This window comes from Pangasianodon hypophthalmus, chromosome 17 (assembly GCF_027358585.1).
Source record: "Pangasianodon hypophthalmus isolate fPanHyp1 chromosome 17, fPanHyp1.pri, whole genome shotgun sequence".
NCBI classification, from domain to species: domain Eukaryota; kingdom Metazoa; phylum Chordata; class Actinopteri; order Siluriformes; family Pangasiidae; genus Pangasianodon; species Pangasianodon hypophthalmus.
In genome coordinates, this window is record NC_069726.1 from 17,769,999 (window position 1) to 17,790,501 (window position 20,503).

The window sequence follows — 20,503 nt, forward strand, 5'->3', positions numbered from 1 at the left end:
GCATTTTAGCCATCTAAACCCCATTGATATGAGCACCTGCTCTTTTTTAATGAAGAAGATGAATGATTGACTTTAACAGCCAATGTTTCTCATCAAATCCAAATAAGTGGTACAAAGGCATTGATCAGTTGCATTCATAATGTAATCATTTCTGCTTTGTGCTCTGTGTGTGTGTGTGTGTGTTATCTGCAGTGTGTAAGCCTGGGTTCTACAGATCTGCTCTGCAGACTAGGACATGCAGTAAGTGTCCTCCTCACAGCTTCACCAAAACAGAGGGCTCCACTTCCTGTCAGTGTGAGCACAGCTACTACAGAAAAGACACAGACCCCACCAACATGGCCTGCACAAGTAAATACTCAGCATGCCTTTTTGTATTTCATATCTGAAATAAGAAATCAAATTTATAGTTATTTGAAATAATACATGAAAATGAAATACATCGCAAACTTTGCTGAGTAAAGCTGACCACGGCATTGTTGAATTCTCGATTCTCTGGTTGCATGGTGTTGATTAATTTTCTGTAACGGCAGCTTAGACAGTAGTACCAGCTGCAACGGTTATATTAATGCATTCATACAAGTATGTTATCATTTTTATAGTGACAACCTATTAACAGGGACTTTTATAATGTACTTTACACATAATCTAGTCTAATAATAAAATCTAAGTATAATAAAAAAAGGTAAGTTTCTCAGGAACATGACAAGCTGCAATTTTTGCCTTAATAAGTCTGAGTGAGACAAAAAAGAGAGTGTGGTGAGGGAGCTACTGTGTAAAGCTAGAAATTATTATATTTCACATGCAGACCTGAAATGCCAGAATACTTTGTCAGTGAAAGCCTATGAATGAACAGTGCTAGAATATAGCATAATAGACCAGATGTCACACTAATAATAATATAATGCTGCTCTTCTTGTAGATTATATAATAACCAAACTTTGGTTTCACAGTAAACACAGCAGTGTAACACTTAGGGACTGGAACATTTTTACATGTATCAGTAAGGTAATTTTTGAGCCTGAAAGATTCTATAGAGTAGAATATATAGATTCCCTTATCAACACCCAGGACCTGCAGGTTCAGATTAATTTAAAGTATGCTTTCAGATGAAAAAATGATAATAAGCTGTATGTTTCAAGGGTTAAATTGTAAGCCACATGTGGGCCATTGAAAAATTGAAATGAGCCAGATTCAGTTCATAAGTTCAATGGCTCTGTCATACAGCATGAATGTGCTTGTAATAGTTTCACTCTACATTTTCCCCAGAGCCTCCTTCAGCCCCACGCAACGCCATTTCAAATGTAAACGAGACAAGCGTGTTGCTGGAGTGGAGCGCCCCGGAGGAGACGGGTGGCAGGAAGGACGTGACCTACAGCGTGGTCTGCAGGAAGATGAGTGCCGAGTCGAAGCAGCACGAGCCGTGCAGCAGCCACGTGCGCTACCTTCCCCAGCGCACGGGCCTGAGCAACACATCAGTCATGGTGCTCGACCTGCTTGCCCACACAAACTACACCTTTGAGGTGGAGGCTGTGAACGGTGTCTCTGAGCTCACCAAACCACTGCGCCAATACGTTTCTCTTAATGTCACAACCAACCAGGCTGGTGAGTAGACTGGCCAGGTTTGTGCATTTCTTCTGCTTTTGTGTCCATGCGTTTGTATTAGGAAAGACTCCATCTTTGAACATGAGTTATATGCAGGCTGTTTTCTCCAAACTTTGTTTGCAAGGTTTCAAGCATATTTCAGCTTGCTAGCTCTCAGCCTGTACAAGGAGATGTTTACGATGACTAGAGCGTCAGTGATGAGACCCCCTGCATCGCGAAATCATATGGTGAAGTCCACTCAGCAGTTAAAATGCATTTAAATAGTTTTACGTACAGGCAGGATGGCCTTTAGATCCTCCATCCTGGAGTCATTGTAATCAAATGGCATTTGAAGTCAGGGTTGGTTGCTGAACAAAAATTTTTTTGAAAAGCATTACATGGAAGCTTAGCAAGATTGCAAGGAAAAAAATGTCAACATGGACAAAGCGTGTAATTTCTGGACATCAGAGAGTCAGTGTGGCTGTTCATAACTGTTATTACAACAGTGTTTATTACAGTGGTGCCGTTTAAGTGGCCTAAGTATATAAGAGGATACCAATCCAACATGATAATTAACCAAGCTTTGCAGAATTTTTGTGGTGGACTTTACCAGGAAAAAAGCTGTAGTTCTCTATGATGACAGAATTTATCCCCTAAACTAAATAATAAATTCCAGTTCTCTGTTTTTTTTTTCTGTCCACCAGGAGACATTATACATATTTATAGCAGAGAGTGACACACCACCAACAAACAAAAATGCACAAACATTCTTTTTAGTGATGTCCCAATCCTACTTTTCATTTTCAACACAATATTGATATCAGAACTATGTCGATACCTGATACTAACTCAGTATTGATGTCTCAGTATTTAACTCTTAATAACTAAGTGCATTCAGTGCAAGATTCTGTTGCCAAGATATGCAAACCATCACAATCATGATGGACAAGTATTTTTCATGTAACATAACAACATTCACAGCATTGTTGTCACAACACGGCGGTGGACAGATTACCAGCCTGGGCCCCTGGGACAAGCAGATTACATATTGGGACTATCATTTTTTCAGGTTCAGTAGGCTATATAACCATCACCAGTGATTTTATGCTTCACTAATCCAAAGGAAAAACCTCTTCTCTATTGATATTTCAAAAAACATAACTTTTCATTTGATTTATATGTTTATTTAAACATAACACTCTTTAATTGGTTCATATATTTCTCCGTGTTGCAAATAGCTGTGGCATGCAGTACTCTTCTCCAAACCTTGCTACCTGCTGCACTGCGTGCTTGAATCGAGGCTATTGGTAGGAACTATTTTTACTAGCCATATTAATTAGCTTCAATGTATGCTAGAAAATCTTTACAGGATCTGGGCTACAATGGGAAACAGTGACAAAACTGAGCAAAATTTACATTACTCCAGTGCTAGCACAGCACTCAGTACCTCGTGTTTAATCACTCTCATCAGCTGAAAATAAAGAAGCTAAGCAAATTCAAATAACGTGTTTATGTGTGACGAGAATGAGAAGAGAGACTATGGCTACATAAAGTCACCCCTCTCACTGATTCAAGTACTCACTTATTTTCCAAAGGGTGTATTAATGTGCACATAATTAGCTCATAGGACTTTTTATTTAAATTAGTTTAGTTGCCACTTTTTAGCCTAGTTAATTGGGCTCCTGGGCAAGCATAACGTGGCAACACATTGGAGCTTTTACTTGCCCTGTGGACTAGCTAATGAATTCATGACTTGTCCATCTCTAAAAATGTGATCTGATAACAATCCTGTATCAGTTTCGATAATGATACTGAGTATTTGATGAGTACATCTCTCATGTCAGAGTGTGTGCCACTGACTATTTGTTTAGGTAATGAAGGCTCATTGATGTGTAATCTGCTTTATCTGAACCAGGGTCTGTAATTAAGATCATCACGTGGTGACAGAGAAGAAGGAGCCTGTTGCACAGCTGCTGTGTGTGTGTGTGTGTGTGTATGAAGCGGCTCAGCCATGGTAAGACAGCCTTGAAATAAGGGATTTCACATAGTCTATGAGGAGACTGATGTAGAATACTGAGCACCTGCTTGCCTTGTGCTGCGGCGCTCAGGATAATCTGTTTGGGTCGATGCATCAAGTGGCAGTCATGTTTAATGTGAACTGGCTGGCTCTAGGCTAAGCACCGTGTTTGGTAGGGTGTTGTTAAAACCTTTGTTGTGTGAAAAGTGGAAAGCACTATGATATTGGGATTCACTGTGCTGTGTTCCATTACAGGAAATGTGAAAACTGCTTGCTTTAAATCTTTTGTGGTCCTTAGTAAGATATTTTTGAGAATGATTTTTCTATAAAGTCTCTTACATTGTCAGCATTTATCACGTTGTTGTTCTATATATATAAAAAAATCTAAATAGGCAGTGTGCTTACTCAAAAATAGATAGTTGTTTCCTTTAGTTCTGGGCAGCAATTGCGTGTTCTTCTGAGCGTTTAATAGCTCTCATGTATGGTCAAGTTTGGAACAAGCCAGGAGTGGCAGCAAATCTAGCAGTGTAATGTGTTTACTAGGCTGGTGCGATATAAAGATTTAATCATCTCTACACACTATTTCACTGCCATGAAATCCAGTGATGATTACTCCGATTATATTATATTTTATTTCTAGACCTGCCAACCTTTATGCATTTTGCTTAGGAGCTCAAGATCAAATACACTAGTATGAGTTATCACTCAAAGATACCTTAAAAGAGCAGTTCCTCACGCCCCAATAAAACAAGAGATGAGCTAATCGGCATATGAATCTGGAATGATTTGTGCAGGTTTTTGAACTCTCCGATATTCACTGGAACTGCTTGGAAGCCCCGCCACCTACCCCCAGTCTCATGCACAGTCACATTCTGTCATTGTAAACAGAGAATGTTTTGAGTTCATTAATGTGAAATAAAATCTATCAATGTATGTTCAACTTAGCTAATATTAGACACAGTATGGGTTCCAAAAGCCACATTTTTTTACTCTTTACTGTGCGTTACTGCAGAATTACCTTAAAATCCACAGCGCAGCAGCGTTTTTGTAATTGCCACTGTTGGCCAGCAGTTTCCGACTGCACAGCGTGTAACATTATTACTCCTGTCCTTTACTCTCCTTAAATTGTGACAATTTTTTTATGATGAATCGTGAACAGAGAAAAATAAATATCGCACAAGCCTAGTGTTTACAAAAGAAGAGTTTTCAGTGCAGTCGCATTCGCTGTGCCAAGAAATGGAGGTGAGGAGGAGCCAAGATGGGTTGCATAATTTTTAAGGAGTCACTGTAACAACTCTAATTCTAATTTATTTTTTTGTCAGATGATTATTGGATCTTTCTGTAGATTGATATCAAAGCAAACACTGCTCCTTCTGTAACAACCCAGGCTCGTCCAAGCTTATTAAAGCATTCCTCTGTGTGGTGGTGACTGTGTCCTGCTCCATGCTTCCACTCTCTTTTCACTTCAGGAGCAGGTGGCACAGGTGCTGCCGGAGCCAAACCATTTATTTCCCCTTCCCTTCTGTGTAATCCATTACTGTAAACTCCCAGGCCTTTTGCACAACCCCTGTGAGCCGCTGCTCCAGTCTAATTTAGGGTGAAATATTTAACATAATATTTGCACTTATTTCCCTGCTACTATGTCTCTGTCACCAAACGCACCACCTATGCACTTAAGTAGTACACAAAAAACAATATCAAGGTGCTAATTTATTTTACAGGGATGGCACAGCAATGTATGCTGCTTTCCGCTGAATAACTGGCTTCAACATCTGCCTCAGTCATTAAGGTGCTCTGAGATCAACAGAAGGTTTAAGGTCTTTAAAGCACTATTAATGGTGACAAGAAGAACGATTCAGCAGCCCAAGACAGCCTGCTTCAACACAGCTTCAGCTCAAGCAGTGTGTGCGGAATTAACGTCACACTGGCAAACGAAGCACAGCCTCCAAGCCTGCTCTATAAAGAGGAGGAAGAAATCTGTTTTTCACAGTTTCTGCTTTGAGATTTTCATAACTAGGGCAGTTTGTGTAGATTGATCAAATGTTCGCTGATTTCAAGTGAACTAGATTTCAAAACAAACTGAATAGCACGCAGGTGCAAGTGATTAGCGCTTTAGTCTTTCATGTGCCTCTGAAGTGTGCTCGTATTTCCCCAATGAACGTCGACAGGCACATAAGTGGTGGCATTTGCAGAGCTATTCTGTGAGCTTTTAATATTTGCCCATTCACAGCGAGTAATTGACATATCTGCCTGCAAAGACTTGCCACACTCAATATTCCTAATTACTCCCAGTGAGTTGGTTTTGGGACGCTGTTGAGAGATTTTACGTTTTGCTCCATTCGTCACCAGTGCATGGCTATGTGTTATCAGCAGTTGGAGCTTAACAGATGGTGACCCAATGAGTGATTTAAATAAGTCACTTCTAAACGTTTCCGCCACATGATAAATGCTCAGGCCATTGTGGCAAAGGCTTACAGATAAAAACTTTTTTGAATGAGAACTTTGTTTATTTGTTTAGACAGTTATACAATAATAAAATGCGCTTTTTTTCTTAATTTTTATGTGGGCATATTTTTACACGTTATTAGTGTTTCTGACACTGTTTTTCTACCATTAAAGGAAAAAAACTCCACCTTGGAAAACATTAACTAGGTTTGAAGCTGACGCTGCTGATTTGTTGGTATGTGCTGTAGTTTCACTATTCCTGTGTCATATTAATCCAGCATAGAAGTAGTGGAGACAACAAACGTTTCCAGAAAGTAATGCACCTGTATACGACACAGTTGCTCAGATTTACGGGACTAACACAATTCGTCTAGTTAGTGATCTGTGAGATGAAGAGGATGATAGAGTTGAAGATGGCATTAGTACTGAAGTTGAAGCTTTGGAAGCTGATCCATTTGAGCAGAGTGTACAGATGATATGCGAAACCTGGGTACACTAAAGGACTAAAGAGCTGCTGCATCGCTCTTGTTAGGTAGAGATGAATTCCCACTGGAGCCACTGTTGCTGTATTTGACTAAAAATTGTAACTCGTAATTTCCAACCACCGACAAGGAAAAACCAATGAAAGAGCCTCTCAATGTGTAATTCACATTCAGGAGCTCCGAATGGTCCAGTCGACTCCAAGTTCAGCAAGTGATGCCAGGTTAAAATGGCTGCTCATAGCATCAGCAGTAAACAAAGTAGCACTTGTTGCTTGTTAGCTTGATAGCTTGTTAAATCTATAACATCGACTATACAGTTCCCTGTTTTGAGGAGGAAAATATACATCACTCACAACGGTTAGCTGGCTAGCTTGTGATAAGCAAAGATGAACATGAAGGCATCAGTGTTTTCTTCCCAATTTGTAGCTCAAGTTGAAAGAACAACATTGTGGGTAAGTGATAACCCTTTGTGAAAATGCACTAACTTGTTGATAAAAGAAGGTTAAACTGAAAAAGTCAGCTCAACTTAGAATTTAATTTAAAATAAGCCTTGGGCACAATTTATTTTATAAGTTCACATATTGATTATACACATTGATATCCACATTGGATATCCAAGGGTGGATCTTTTTTAACCTTTGTTTTAATATGTCCTCTGTCTGATATCTGATATGATTTGTTAAGTGCATCAGAGGAACAATAAGCATTTTGTCAGCGGTGGAACCTCTGTTTCCTCATGCAGCATTGCATGATTTTTAAGAAGACCCATGTTCTCCCTGCCGTGCCTCCATTGGCATGGGAGCCTGTTGGCAGGAGTCATACCTCAGCGGTGGTTTTGGCCAGCGGGCCACTCAGCCCTGCCAGAGGTTTTTCATCTTGCCTCTCAGCAGGACTCCCCCCAGCAATACTTGTTTACAAACACGTGCCCTGCTGAGAGCTTCGTCCTGGCACTGAGACCAGGTCAGATTGGAAACAGTGACCTTTCCTGCTCACACTAAAACTGCACACCCAGCATGCTAGCTTCAATTAAATTACATGCAAGTGTCTGCCTGAAAGAGCTTGGTTAAAAAAACCAATATTGCCTGCCGTCAGTCTTGTGCCACCAAAGAGCAGCAAAGTCTCCTAATGGCGCTTACACGCAGCATGATGCATGTTAGATAAGAGTGATTAATCGAAGTCGCTGCTAGCGTGTAATCGTGTGATCTCTCTTACTGAAAATAGGAAAGTTAACACATCTAGGTGTACATCTAAGTGTGGAATCAGTGACATGCTTCGCTGCTTGGCGTTAGCAGCTCCTTCGCTGGCAACGGTGCAGTGTTAACAGATTCACGCACTACAGAATGGCAACACTTCCCAATCGGAGCTATTAATCAGAGCACCATCACACTTTCTCTGCCACACTTCCTCTAGTACGGACGTGTTCCATCTGCTAATGAGAGAGGCTAGGAGATGCTGCCATGCTGAGCGCACAGGGATTTTGTTTGCACTTGATTTATTTGAGTTCACTTTATACACCAAAATTTGCTGGATTAGTTCCATAACTTTTGAATTATTTATGATATTTGATTTGATGAATCTGTTTATTTTCCATCATGAAGGGTACTATATCAAATGCACCTAATCAGTTAATCAGAACCACATTTCTTTCTAGGTAGCACAATTTTTTTTAATAAATTATTACACAGTATTGACATTTATAAAGATGTTATATAATTTTCTGAATAATTCATTAATATTAAAATGATATCCCCCATTTTATGTGTATATTCTTCTTTGGATTGACCCCAACTCATATGCAGCTGTTTTTGTTTCCTGTCATTCTGTCATCAGAAATATAGATCAAAATTCCCCTGGAAAGCCTTAAAGCTTACTGTGAATCAATAACTCAAAGGAGCTGTGTCTCCTGCCCGACTGAAAGTCAACCATTTAGCAGGCTGCCAGACTGTTTAAGTAGCCCAGCCACCCTCCACAAAGCAGCTCTTTGCCTGCCAGCCTGCAGATCGGGTTGCCAAGTATTCCGTTTCAGGCTTTTAAGATAGGAATGATTATAGTTTTGTCTGGGTGAAAGGAGGGATACGGTTACTCTTTGTTTTCAAGAGGCGAGAAGACTTTTCTTTGCTCCCCCTATCACTGAACCCTATTGAGCTCTAAATGCTGCCTTGGTGCAACCGGGCTACTATATCGGCACCTCTGGGATCATTTGAACATGCTTAAATAATCCTTATCTCACGGCTACAGTCTGACACTTCTGTTCTTGAATACACATCTGGCTCACATTTCTGTTTTTTGTGGGTAGATAGGTGGCAGTAGGCTTGTGTGTGGAAGACACGCTACAGGATTTTGTTAAACAGAAAAATGAGAGCACTGAGAATATAGAATATATTAATTGCAATTGCAAATGGTAGATCTCTTCTTCCCTTCACTTTTACATATGCAGTGTTTAGTCTGTTTGAATTGAATCCTGCTGCGTTTTCCCCTCTATATGGTTCTTTTGAGCAGAGTCCGAGATTGTCTTAGTGAGGTGGTTTTGGTCTCAACTAATTGCAGTTTGAAAGTGATTTGACCCTGAATTGACCCAAGTGCAGGAAGTGAATCAAACCTGCCTTGTATTTTGGGTTGTAGCATTTTTTGGGGGTGCAAGCTTAGCAAATGAAAATAGCTTATATATAGTCAGTATAGTCGAATTTACCTAGTATCTCCTATTATAAAATTACAGTAAACCAAATATATGATTGTTAAATCTTTTTCTGGAAATTTTTTTTTACTAATTCTAAGCTTGAAATAGTCTTGTCCTATGATTTTTCTTTATTCTAAATTATTTCAAGAAAAAAATTAAATGATCTGCCAATAAACACATCTAAAAAAATTCTGAATAATACATTTGCCCATATTCAAGATATTTACACTTGCTACAATATCACTGGCTGTGTACACTGACCCACAATGTACAAACTAAACAAAAGGACAGAGCTGTAGGGCTGGTGAAATGCGTTGTGTTTTGTAAATTTGGACAGATGAACAAAAAGAGAACCCTGGTAAGCAGAGAGGGAGCTTTGGAGAGAGCAGCACTGTCTTTTTGTTTCTTTCCTTGAGGGCTTAAGTGCTTTTGTTAGCAAACTGTTTCACTATAGGCAAAAACAAAAACTCACAATTATCCCCTTGTCTTTGGTCTGTTTACAGTCAAGCTCACTGTCTCGCTGTCATATGTGACATGCAAAATGTTTTAAACTAGTTATTTCTATAATTATCTAATCATTTATTTACCACTGGCTGAGTGTTCTCCATGTTCAGATGATTTTTGTGAATTCTACACACACTTGCAAAGTACTGTTAACCCTTTTCTGTTTCTGTGTTTCGATTCAATGAAAGAAAGAGTTTATAAGTACGTTTTCAGTCCTACAAGCTCCTCAGCCATTTTTAAAAATTTTTGGTTTGTGTAATTATGTGCAGATTGAACCCAAATCAAACCAAATAGACTAATAGGTGTGCAAGGACCTATAGAGTGCAATATGCATACAGAAATTTGCAGTTGAGGCTGTATACATGAAACACACACACAAAAAAAAACCAAAAGTTAAAACACTGCATAAACACAATGGATGGTTACAGGTAAGATAATGGAGGGTGATTGAATTACTTTATGGACACTTGTATTCGTGGCATGCTCTATAAAACAATTTCATGCTTGTTAATGTTGATGCAGTGTGTGGACAGTAATGGGAAGTTTGTGACTGAAGACAGATTGTAACCGGATGCAGGATTGTTTTAATACGCAGTAAATGGAGTGTGTAAACAGTGTCAGACCATGTCATCTCCCAAAGCCATTTTCAACACTGAATTCATTTCTCATCAAGCAGCTGAAACAAAAGTGCGTGTTAAAGCACCTCATCTAATTGTCTTTACCGCTCATGTTCTGAATATTTTACAACATGCGCTTTATTGTTCTTTGTGAAAGCATGAATGAAAAGTAGGTTTTGCCTCTTGGCTATATAATACAATCTTATCATGCACAAATGTTCAAAAGTTTGACAACATAATTTATTCAACACATAATTTTTCTGTTAAAAATGAAAAACACTGTAGATCTAAATCATATATCAAATGCCAGAATGCAGTTGTAGATGTTTTATTTATTATTTCAAGGATAAAGAATTTTTAAGGATAATAAAGATGACAATAAATGATATGAACCCTGTGAAGTGATATTAAATGTCTCTCTCTCTATGTATGTATGTATATATATATATATATATATATATATATATATATATCATCCATTTTAATAGGAACACCTGTACACCTGCTTATTTATGCAATTATCCAATCAGCAAATTATGTGGCAGCAGCACAATGCATAAAATCAGTTCAATTAATGTTCACATTAAACGTCAGAATGGGGAAAAATGTGATATTCTTGTTGCTAAGAGAGGTCAGAGGAAAATTGCCAGATTGATTTGAGCTGCCAGAAAGGATATAGTAACTCATACAGTCACTCATATAATCACTCTTTACATCCATGGTGAGCAGAAAAGGTATTCCTATTAAAATGGATGGTGAGTATCTATCTATCTATCTATCTATCTATATACACACACACACTATGATTACAAACTGTTAAAAAGTGTAAAGCTCCCCTTGAACCTTGTAAATCTGTACCATCATATGACTTTCTATGCAGTTACTCAAAATTGCATCACACCTTTGCATTGCATCAAGAGTATTTTACACCTAGACTGAGGAGTCAACAAAAACAAAACCCTTATTTTTTTCTGTTCAGCTCCATCTCCCATCACTGTAGTAAAGAGAGGAAAGACGGCGAAGAACAGCATTGCCGTGTCATGGCAGGAACCAGACAGACCCAACGGCATCATCCTGGAGTACGAGATCAAGTATTTTGAGAAGGTGATTACAGGAGCACAACACACTCCATTCGAGAAAGAGGGCTGATATAAATAAGCTGAATATGGTTCATTGCTGTGTTGGTATGTCGGCATTGGTAAGAAATGCATAGCGGAAGACAGATTTAGTTGTAATGGTATGAGATGGATGTGGAAGATAAATATGTGTTTTAGCTGTAACCTCTTGGTTTGCTAAACCTTGGTTTGCTCTTGGTTTGGTAACCTCTCTTATGTCTAGATTGTTAACATGGGTGAGTTTGGATTTTTCATTGTAAAGTAAGGTCTAAGTGTGTGTTGGAAAAGTCTAAATTTGACTTATTCTGCTCATACTGTTTTTGACAATTTGAGTCTGAATTTGAATATCACTATATATCAGGATGTGAAGGTATAAATACATAGCATTGCTTGCTTACAAAAGTCCGGATAAGCAAATAATATGACTGAATGACGACAAGAAGTCACCTTTTAATTTTTAACCATTCGTAATTAGTTCATGGCTCTAAATAAGACACATCAATTTAAAGTGATTTTTTTTTTCAGTGGCAATTCACATTGCATGTATTCACTAGTGCCATGGACTCAGAACAAATAAGACACAGAGACACATGAGATCCATCTCATCTGTTTTGAATTTGAGAATCAGCACATACATTACTCTCCAATCTATTTTCGTCTGCTTTTTTTACAAGTCATGTTGTCACTTCACTAATTAGACAAGAGAGAGTAAATCTATGAAAGCCAGAAAACTCATCACTTTCTCAATGAGCTGAGCTGGTTCATGTTTAGAAAAAAGAAGTTGGTGAGCTACAGCCAGATTTTCCAAATATGATCAGTTGTGCTACAGTTTTTTTTGACTGCTTGGTTTGCTTGGTCCACTGAAATACTTTGCTGGATTAACATTTGTATCATAGTCCATCAGCTGACAAAGCCTGCTATTTGAGATTTCCATTGAAATGAAAAGTCCAGAAATCCAGAAGTCATTTGGACCTCTACATTACATGCACATACTAAAACTTGTTTTAGTTTTTGTCCTAAAACCTGAGGTTAAGTGAAAGTGTTTTCAGTGCAGTGATGTGACAGGCAGCATGGCGAGCAGTGGAAACAGGTCTCCCTTTGGCGACAAAGCTCACAAAAAGGCTGAAACCAGACCTGGCATTGATGCGTGGCTCAGATTGCTGCTCACATCGTGGCTTTGACCGGCTCCACTGTTCAGGCCATTTAAAGAGACAATTGTGCTTAAAGTGGTTCAGCCTCCTGCATGACCTCAGTGCAGTGGTCTGGTCTGGGAAACACTGATATGAGGCACTTTTAAAAGAAAAGTGCCCCTTCCCCTAATGGATAGAGTCATCACCACAAAGCTCTACCACCATGCATCCGAGCAGCATGAAAGTGATCCCACACCATAGACACACTTACCCATTCACGGACACTGCCTCACATGGGACATCAGAATGCAACTTTCCTTCTTTATTTATCCCACCAGCATTTATTTTACTCTCTTTATGTAATTTTCTACATCATTGGTAACAATGCTTCCTTCTCATTTTGCTTTGTGTCCCGAAGGATCAGGAGACCAGTTACACCATCATCAAGTCAAAGGACACAGAGGTTGTGGTGGATGGGCTGAAGCCGTCCTCAGCATACATTTTTCAGATCAGAGCTCGCACCTCAGCAGGCTACGGAGGTTTCAGTCGACGCTTTGAGTTCGAAACCAGTCCTTACTGTAAGTCACAGTACTAAATCAAGCACTGTTGTGCCACATTCATTCACTAAACATTAGATCAGTCACAAAATAGTCATATAAATGAAACTAATGCTGAATGATTAGAGTATGTAGTCTGTTCATACACCATTTGGCTAATTAAAGTAATTAAAAAATAACATGAAATAAAATCAGTTAATATTTAAAATGTATTGGCCACTGATTGTTTTGGCCATATTCCTTCTGGGACACTCTTCAGATGGTTAGAACTAAATGTAGAGTTGGAGGTGACAGGTGTCAAGCTGACAACAGTTGTGACTATGAGTTTGTGCCCCTCCTCATTTACATTTATATTTACTACATGTGGTAGATGCTCTTATCTAGAGTGACTTACAGAAGTGCTTGTTTGTTTACTTGGAAAACATCTCCTTAAGCTAGTGCAGATTGGTTTGAGTCTAAAGAGACCAATGCTGGCAGACTCAGGTATCAGTGATGATACATACATAAATACATAAAAAAAAATATGCATGGCTCATAGCTCTCGCTTCTCTGTAGTGTCCGCCTCCAGAGATCAGGGCCGTGTGCCCGTCATTGCTGTGGCTGTTACACTGGGCATCATCCTGCTGGCGCTGATCACCGGCTTTCTGCTCAGTGGCAGGTGAGAACGTGACTGATTTTTATCGCTCAGCTTGATATACCATTATACAGGTTTTTTCATAGAAAACTATTAACATAGATAGAAAACTATAAATAATTAATCAACAACAGTTGATACAAAAGTGCTGTGGTATAAATCACATTAATATAATATTGTATTATACTCTCATCTACTGTTCTTTAAACACTAATTAATGTCTCATTGTTCTAATGGGCTGGTACAGTAAATTTGTGCTGTTACTCATAATATGCATCGAAGTATTACACCGATGTATGTAACGTGGTAATATTATTAAGTGATGACATATATTTAAGTGTTTTTTTTTGCATTTCATTTTATTATGATTAAACCTGTCACTTATAATTAGCATATGCTGTACTGCTTATTTAACACATATATTTTAATCAACTAATTCATGGCATGGCTACATAGTAAGCATTCAAGCTGCAGCATATAAGATATTTTACTTGCATGTCTACGTCCCTGCTTCTGTTCATTATATCCAGCTTTGTGGTGGTAAATACATATATCCCAGTGGTGGCTTTGTCACAATAGCTGAGCAGGAAGTGGCAATGCGACAATATCCTGTTTCAGACATGCTGTCCCACTTTGCATCTCAGGCACAATGTGTTCAGAGGAGATACTAACATTCACCCATGTGTCTTAGAACACAGAGAAGTGATATGCTGATCAGAAATGGGATTCAGTATTCAAAACACATACTGTCTTGGTAACTACTTTCATAAGTCAGATGTAGATCTGTAAATAACAGGTTTGAGAGAGGTGGAAAAGGAATTTAGTTGAATTTATCATGCCTGAGATGTTTTTATCAGACATGTTTATCACAGGTTTTATTATTAAAAATACCTATTATGTCACAAAATAAAACAAAGGAATTTCCCTCTTGAGGGCTTGTCCAGAACTGCGATCTGACTGGAAGGCTGCTTGCCTTTCTCTTGCAATCATTGTCCTTTTTCTTGGCCCTCCGCCCTTGAACTGCGCTGCAGCCCTTAATTCGATGCTGTCAAGTCCTTGGCAAGATTTACGCCAGCCACTGGGGGAGGACCACAAAAACACACACTAGCAGTAGGCAGAATTTCTAACAATCCTTCACACCACTTCACGAGAGGCAGCCCTGATTGTTTAAGCAGGTGCTGTGTAACACCTCAAGGACAGAGTACGTTGAAGCAATTACTCCTGAGCTGTATCATTGTATCATTTTCGCCCCAGCCTTGACACTCGACTGACCTTTAATCTCTAAGGTATAACTTGGAAGCCCACACTGGTGCAGGAATCTATCAGAGTAGTTAATAGCCTTTTTTGGCCTCATGAATGAGCTATATTGCATTTGTGAGACCGTTACAGCTGAACATGAGCAGTCAGACGGCCTGGGAGGAATCAGTGACACATTCAGCCTGTCAGTGGAATACTGATATCACACTTTTCTGTGTAATTATTTACTGTGCCTTCTCTTGTGGAAAAATAAAACTTTCATTTTCTGGGGCTATCAGCTCTGTTTACATTAGCATGTCTATGAAGTCACCTAGCATTCGAGCATGAGGCATTGCTCAGAGAAGCAGAATCTTTAAACGTAATTAGTAAGATCAAACTGTGACATTGCATCAGAATTCATAAGACACTGTCACACAGCTATCAACAGGGGAGGATGGGAGCTAGTGTGTGCTTCCTCTGAGACATGTAAAGCCAGCCACTGCATCCTATAGAACTGCTAGTTGTACTACACCACATCGCAGCAGAACACACTCAGAGGAAAGCATACAAGAGCTCACAGACACCTGTGATTGGATAGTGTCACCCTCGCAATTTCCCAATGATAGGACGAATGCTTTTCTTTTGCGCCTCTCGTACAAAATATTGAAGCCTGATGGTCAAAGTGTGCATCATCACTGGTCCAATTAGATGTGGTGGTTAGGTATAGGGATTTTGTAAAGGAGGCTAAAGGTTAAGTGTACTACTCAGATAGTCACCAGCCACACTCAACTCAGCAGTCTGTGTGCTCCTACCTGGGGTCAGAGCTGAATAAATCATGTAGGATTACAGAAGGTACTTTCTTCAGCAAAGCACCCATCAGAGAACAATCAACAACACTACACTAATCTGTCTAGCTCAAAAAGAGGAAACAAAAGCTCCTTTTGCTTTGAAATAGGAAAGCAGTGGTGGTAAAGCAGGTTTGTGTGCTAGCAGCAAATTAGTAGGTGTTTTTTGCTTCACACTTTAAAAAGAAAAAAGAACTGAAAGAAATGAGAACCAGTGGTTCTGGTTCCAGGTTATTCTAGTTCATTTCCCACCAACATGAGAAACTGTGAAATGACACTATTCTTTGACATGGGAGAAGTGCTTCAATTAGCATTGGCTTCTTGGCTATCCAGCTGAAATTGGATGCTTTACTATTAGTTACTAGCAAAAAATGCTTGTGGATGTTTTTTTTTTCTTCTAGTAATAACAAGATGAAAAAAGACTTAGTGGTAAAATTTGTGTTGTGCTATTGAAATGATTTTAATTTTAAATGATTGATGTCAAAAAGTTAAAAAAAAAATAGGATTGTGCTGTTAAAAAGACCATAAAGTTTTTTAAAGTTGTTTCCCATAAAATAAAAAAAAAATGTAATCCTGTTTGTTCATGCTGCATGTGTGCCATTAAATTTTATTTGTGCAGGTATGTACGTCACTGAGAGGCAGCCAGTAGCAGTTCAGTGGTCTGCTGTACTTTCAGGGGTCATCTCTTGTGTAACTCACCATGAGCTGTCAGTGTCATGACACTGAAACATTGCTGTGTGCTGCACACATGCCCAAGTGTTATGCCAGGAAGCCTCCCAAACACACACACTTATACACTGCATCACTGAGAGAAAAACCTAGCAGAGTGTGTGTGTGTGTGTGTGTGTGTGTGTGTGTGTGTGTGTGTGTGTGTGTGCGCACATGTGCTGAAACTCAGATAAAGCCATTAACGGTCTATCTGTTGTCTCTGTCCATCACCTGTCTCTCTGTCCACTAGTCCCTCTTATACCTGTCAGAGCAGATTCAATTAGCAGCTCTGCATCCAAAGAGAAAAAGGAGTGGGGCAGATGGAAGAGCTAGAGATAGTGATTATAAGATTTTACAAGCAGGGCATGTCTCTGTATATTTGACCACCATTCTCAGCTGTGAATGTTGTTCTCTTTGCCAGACGCTGTGGCTACAGTAAAGCAAAGCAGGATCCCGATGAGGAGAAGATGCACTTCCACAATGGCCACAGTAAGTCACCACAGAAAAGCACATAAAGACCATCTAAGAACCTGGTCATGTTGTTTTATACCAATCAGTAGTGCAAATTGAATTAATGACAGCTCTTCTTGAAGAAGCTTTTTTTGTTTTTTGCTTGTTCGTTGTTATGACAGCAAATCTCCATCACCAAACCATATTTCCTTACATGTAGAGGAAATTAGGTTATTTCAATTAAAACCCATTCAAGCACATGTGAAAAAGGCATGTAATAAACATGCACTGTGTCTAGAAATGATGTAAATACAAATTAAAATATTGCTGAACTTTGAGATTTTAAAAATTTATCTTATAACTGTGAAGACAGTGAAGACAGAGTGTCTCTCCAAAGTCTGATTAGACTACAACTATCATGATCACTGGTAATTCAAAGTAGATTTTAACATAATAGTTCTCTTGAATGTGCCAAAAAAAAAAAAAAGAATGAAACACAAACCCTCCAAGATTTAGTATGCGTGTAAGATTTAGTATTGAGATCTTGTGTTATACCCAGCTTTAGCAGATCTCCATTCCGTCATGCTGTTTTACATAACCTCTGTTCAGAAAAAGCTATAAAGTGAAAAGCATATGTTACATTCTTCTTTCCTTTTTTCTCTCTATTTCACTTTCCTCTTAGTCAAATTCCCTGGAGTGCGTACATATATTGATCCTCACACCTACGAAGATCCCAACCAAGCTGTCCACGAGTTTGCTAAAGAGATTGATGTCTCTTGCATTACGATAGAGCGTGTGATAGGAGCTGGTGAGTGAGAAAAAACAGCAAGGCTCTAAAAGCGAAGTCGAATTAAACTGCAGATTGAGTGACTGGAAAATGGAAGGCTGCTCTGAGATTTCACATCATTTTTTGTATACAATAAACAGAATGATGCTTTTGGTTTATTGTACCATAAAGTCAAGGATATACATAAACTTGATATAGAGCTCAAGCCAAAACTTGCAATAAAAATATTCTGAACATAACTCAGTGGTGTAAAGTAGACATATGAGAACTCAAATGGTTTGGCGCTGACACAGACTTGCTGTATATCTTCCACATTCTCTTTCAAAGGGTAAATGCATGTTAACTTGATAAGGCATCTTCATCTGTCCCTCTCTGTCTTGGTGTTATCGCTGTTGACTGTATCCTGTTTGGCAGGTGAGTTTGGAGAGGTGTGTAGTGGACCACTGAGACTGCCAGGGAAAAGAGAGATTGTGGTGGCTATTAAAACACTGAAAGCAGGATACACTGAAAAGCAGAGACGAGACTTCTTGGCCGAGGCCAGCATCATGGGCCAGTTTGATCACCCTAACATCATCCACCTGGAGGGCGTGGTCACTAAAAGTAAGTGTATTTGTATATATTTGTATAAATCCTATAATGCTATAAAGATTAATAATGAGCCCTCTATATCTGATTTTTTAAATATAGTTTTATCTACTACTGTACTGTATGAAAAGTGTATTGTGGAAAAGTTGTCTTATTTTTAAAAGAAGCAATTGCACTTGTGTTTATTTACAGATGTAGTAGATAAAGACTAGGTTGAACAGTTTTAGAGTATTCTTTAAAATTAATTTTGTTTTATCAAAATGATGTGTTGAGCTTTTTTTTTTTTTACTATTTTCTACAATAAAATGAGTCTTTCATCCATTATGCTAAAAGTAATGTGTATGCTTTATTGTTTCTACTCCCTTAAGGCAAGCCAGTGATGATCATTACAGAGTACATGGAGAATGGATCTCTTGACACCTTTTTAAAGGTGTGTGTTTCTCTTTCCATTCATTATAAATACTTTTTACAATGAGGCTGCATTTTCTGCATTTATTTTATTATGTTCATGTTTGTATTGTATGACTATAGTGTTATGAGATAGCTTATTATAGGCATTATAGGTTTATACTGGTGTTGTGTCCCAACCACTTTTTGATAAACCTGGTTTTGACACCAACACCATTAAAAATCTTATGTCTAACAGTTCATGGCTGAACAGATCCGCTTTCTAAAAACCAGGTTCTCATGTGGTGTCTGTAATAATGTCTCTGCTATGATCAAACTTCCAGAGATTTATAAATGAACACGCCATGAGCGTTCATAGTGGGTGTTTATTCATACGAGCATTCATACAAATTGTTCAATTCATACAAAATTGAGACACTTGGCAATATGATTACTTTGTATCATAATTTTTTTAATAGAAAACTATAATCATGATTGTGGCATGTGTGAATATAAATGCTTTAAGCAGCTGTTGCTGTCATTACAATGGCCAATTCAATGAGCCTGTGAGATTATGCTTATTGGCTCACTTTGTTTTTACTTCTAGTGGGCTCAGTAATACACAATGTATGTCATGTAAACCCAAATAAATTTTAAAACATCCATCATTTGTTGATTGTCTAAGTTTTTGCACCAATATATTGCACCAAGGCCAACCCAGTCACTGTGTACTCTCAGTGACGGTCCCAAGCCCTGATAAAATGTGAGGGTCGCGTCAGGAAGGGCATCCGGCGTAAAACCTGTGCCAACTCAAACATGCGGCCCAATGATCCACTGTGACGACCCCTAACGGGAGCAGCCGAGAAAAGAACAGCAACAACATATTGCACCAAGGCCAATGCACCAGAATGCTATTTTGTGTTGCTATCTCGCTATCTCTCACATATGGCTACAATGATCATAAAGTTTTTAGCTCTGTGAAAATTTGGTTAAAAGTGCTAAGATTTGGTTAAAATATAAGTGCCTCTTTTCAGTGAGACAACTGAAAATGCATCAGAAACATTTTGTGCAAATTGGCTTGGTGTCTCTGATCGTACAAGTTTTTTTTCTTTTCTTTTTTGTATCTCCCTCTTACATGTCAAATCTCCTCATGTCTCACCCTGCAGAAGAATGACGGGCAGTTCACAGTGATCCAGCTGGTTGGCATGCTGCGTGGCATTGCCTCGGGCATGCGCTACCTCTCTGACATGGGCTATGTGCACCGCGACCTGGCCGCCCGCAACATCTTGGTCAACAGCAACCTGGTGTGTAAGGTGTCCGACTTCGGCCTGTCTCGAGTGCTAGAAGACGACCCGGAGGCGGCCTACACCACCCGCGTACGTGCTGACTTGCACTATCCCGCTAACCGGCTGACCTCTCTGCCATTAACCAACACTCCACATCCATTTATGTCAGAGCAGAACAGACTCTAGCACACTCCTGCTCAATACTGCTCGCTTTTCCTCTTTCTGTCAGTACTGTGTATTGAACTAGAGCTCACCATTTCTCTGACAGAATTACAACAAATGGTAGGAGGACATAATACTATTAGGTGAATGTTTGTCTTTGTTGTGATTGTACTGAGTGCAGCTCAGGTCTACAGCAGAGCTTTAAGCTCCAGTCTGAATTTGCCATTAATAAACACAGAACTGAATGATGCTGGCTTTGAAAGAGAGATAATTAGTAGCTCAGTGTCAGCAGCTGTAA

General features: G+C 39.0%; 1 protein-coding gene across 1 annotated transcript in view; it reads left to right on the forward strand.

Moving 5' to 3' along the window:
* Positions 1-20,503, forward strand: part of LOC113544058 (ephrin type-A receptor 5) — a 56,977-nt gene that overhangs the window by 26,956 nt on the left and 9,518 nt on the right. The window contains exons 4-13 of the mRNA XM_026942673.3: positions 193-348; positions 1,267-1,602; positions 11,303-11,427; positions 12,987-13,146; positions 13,681-13,783; positions 16,970-17,037; positions 17,681-17,806; positions 18,200-18,385; positions 18,739-18,800; positions 19,924-20,133. Of these exons, the coding sequence (XP_026798474.1) occupies positions 193-348; positions 1,267-1,602; positions 11,303-11,427; positions 12,987-13,146; positions 13,681-13,783; positions 16,970-17,037; positions 17,681-17,806; positions 18,200-18,385; positions 18,739-18,800; positions 19,924-20,133 (1,532 nt within the window). The remainder of the gene's footprint in view (positions 1-192; positions 349-1,266; positions 1,603-11,302; positions 11,428-12,986; positions 13,147-13,680; positions 13,784-16,969; positions 17,038-17,680; positions 17,807-18,199; positions 18,386-18,738; positions 18,801-19,923; positions 20,134-20,503) is intronic.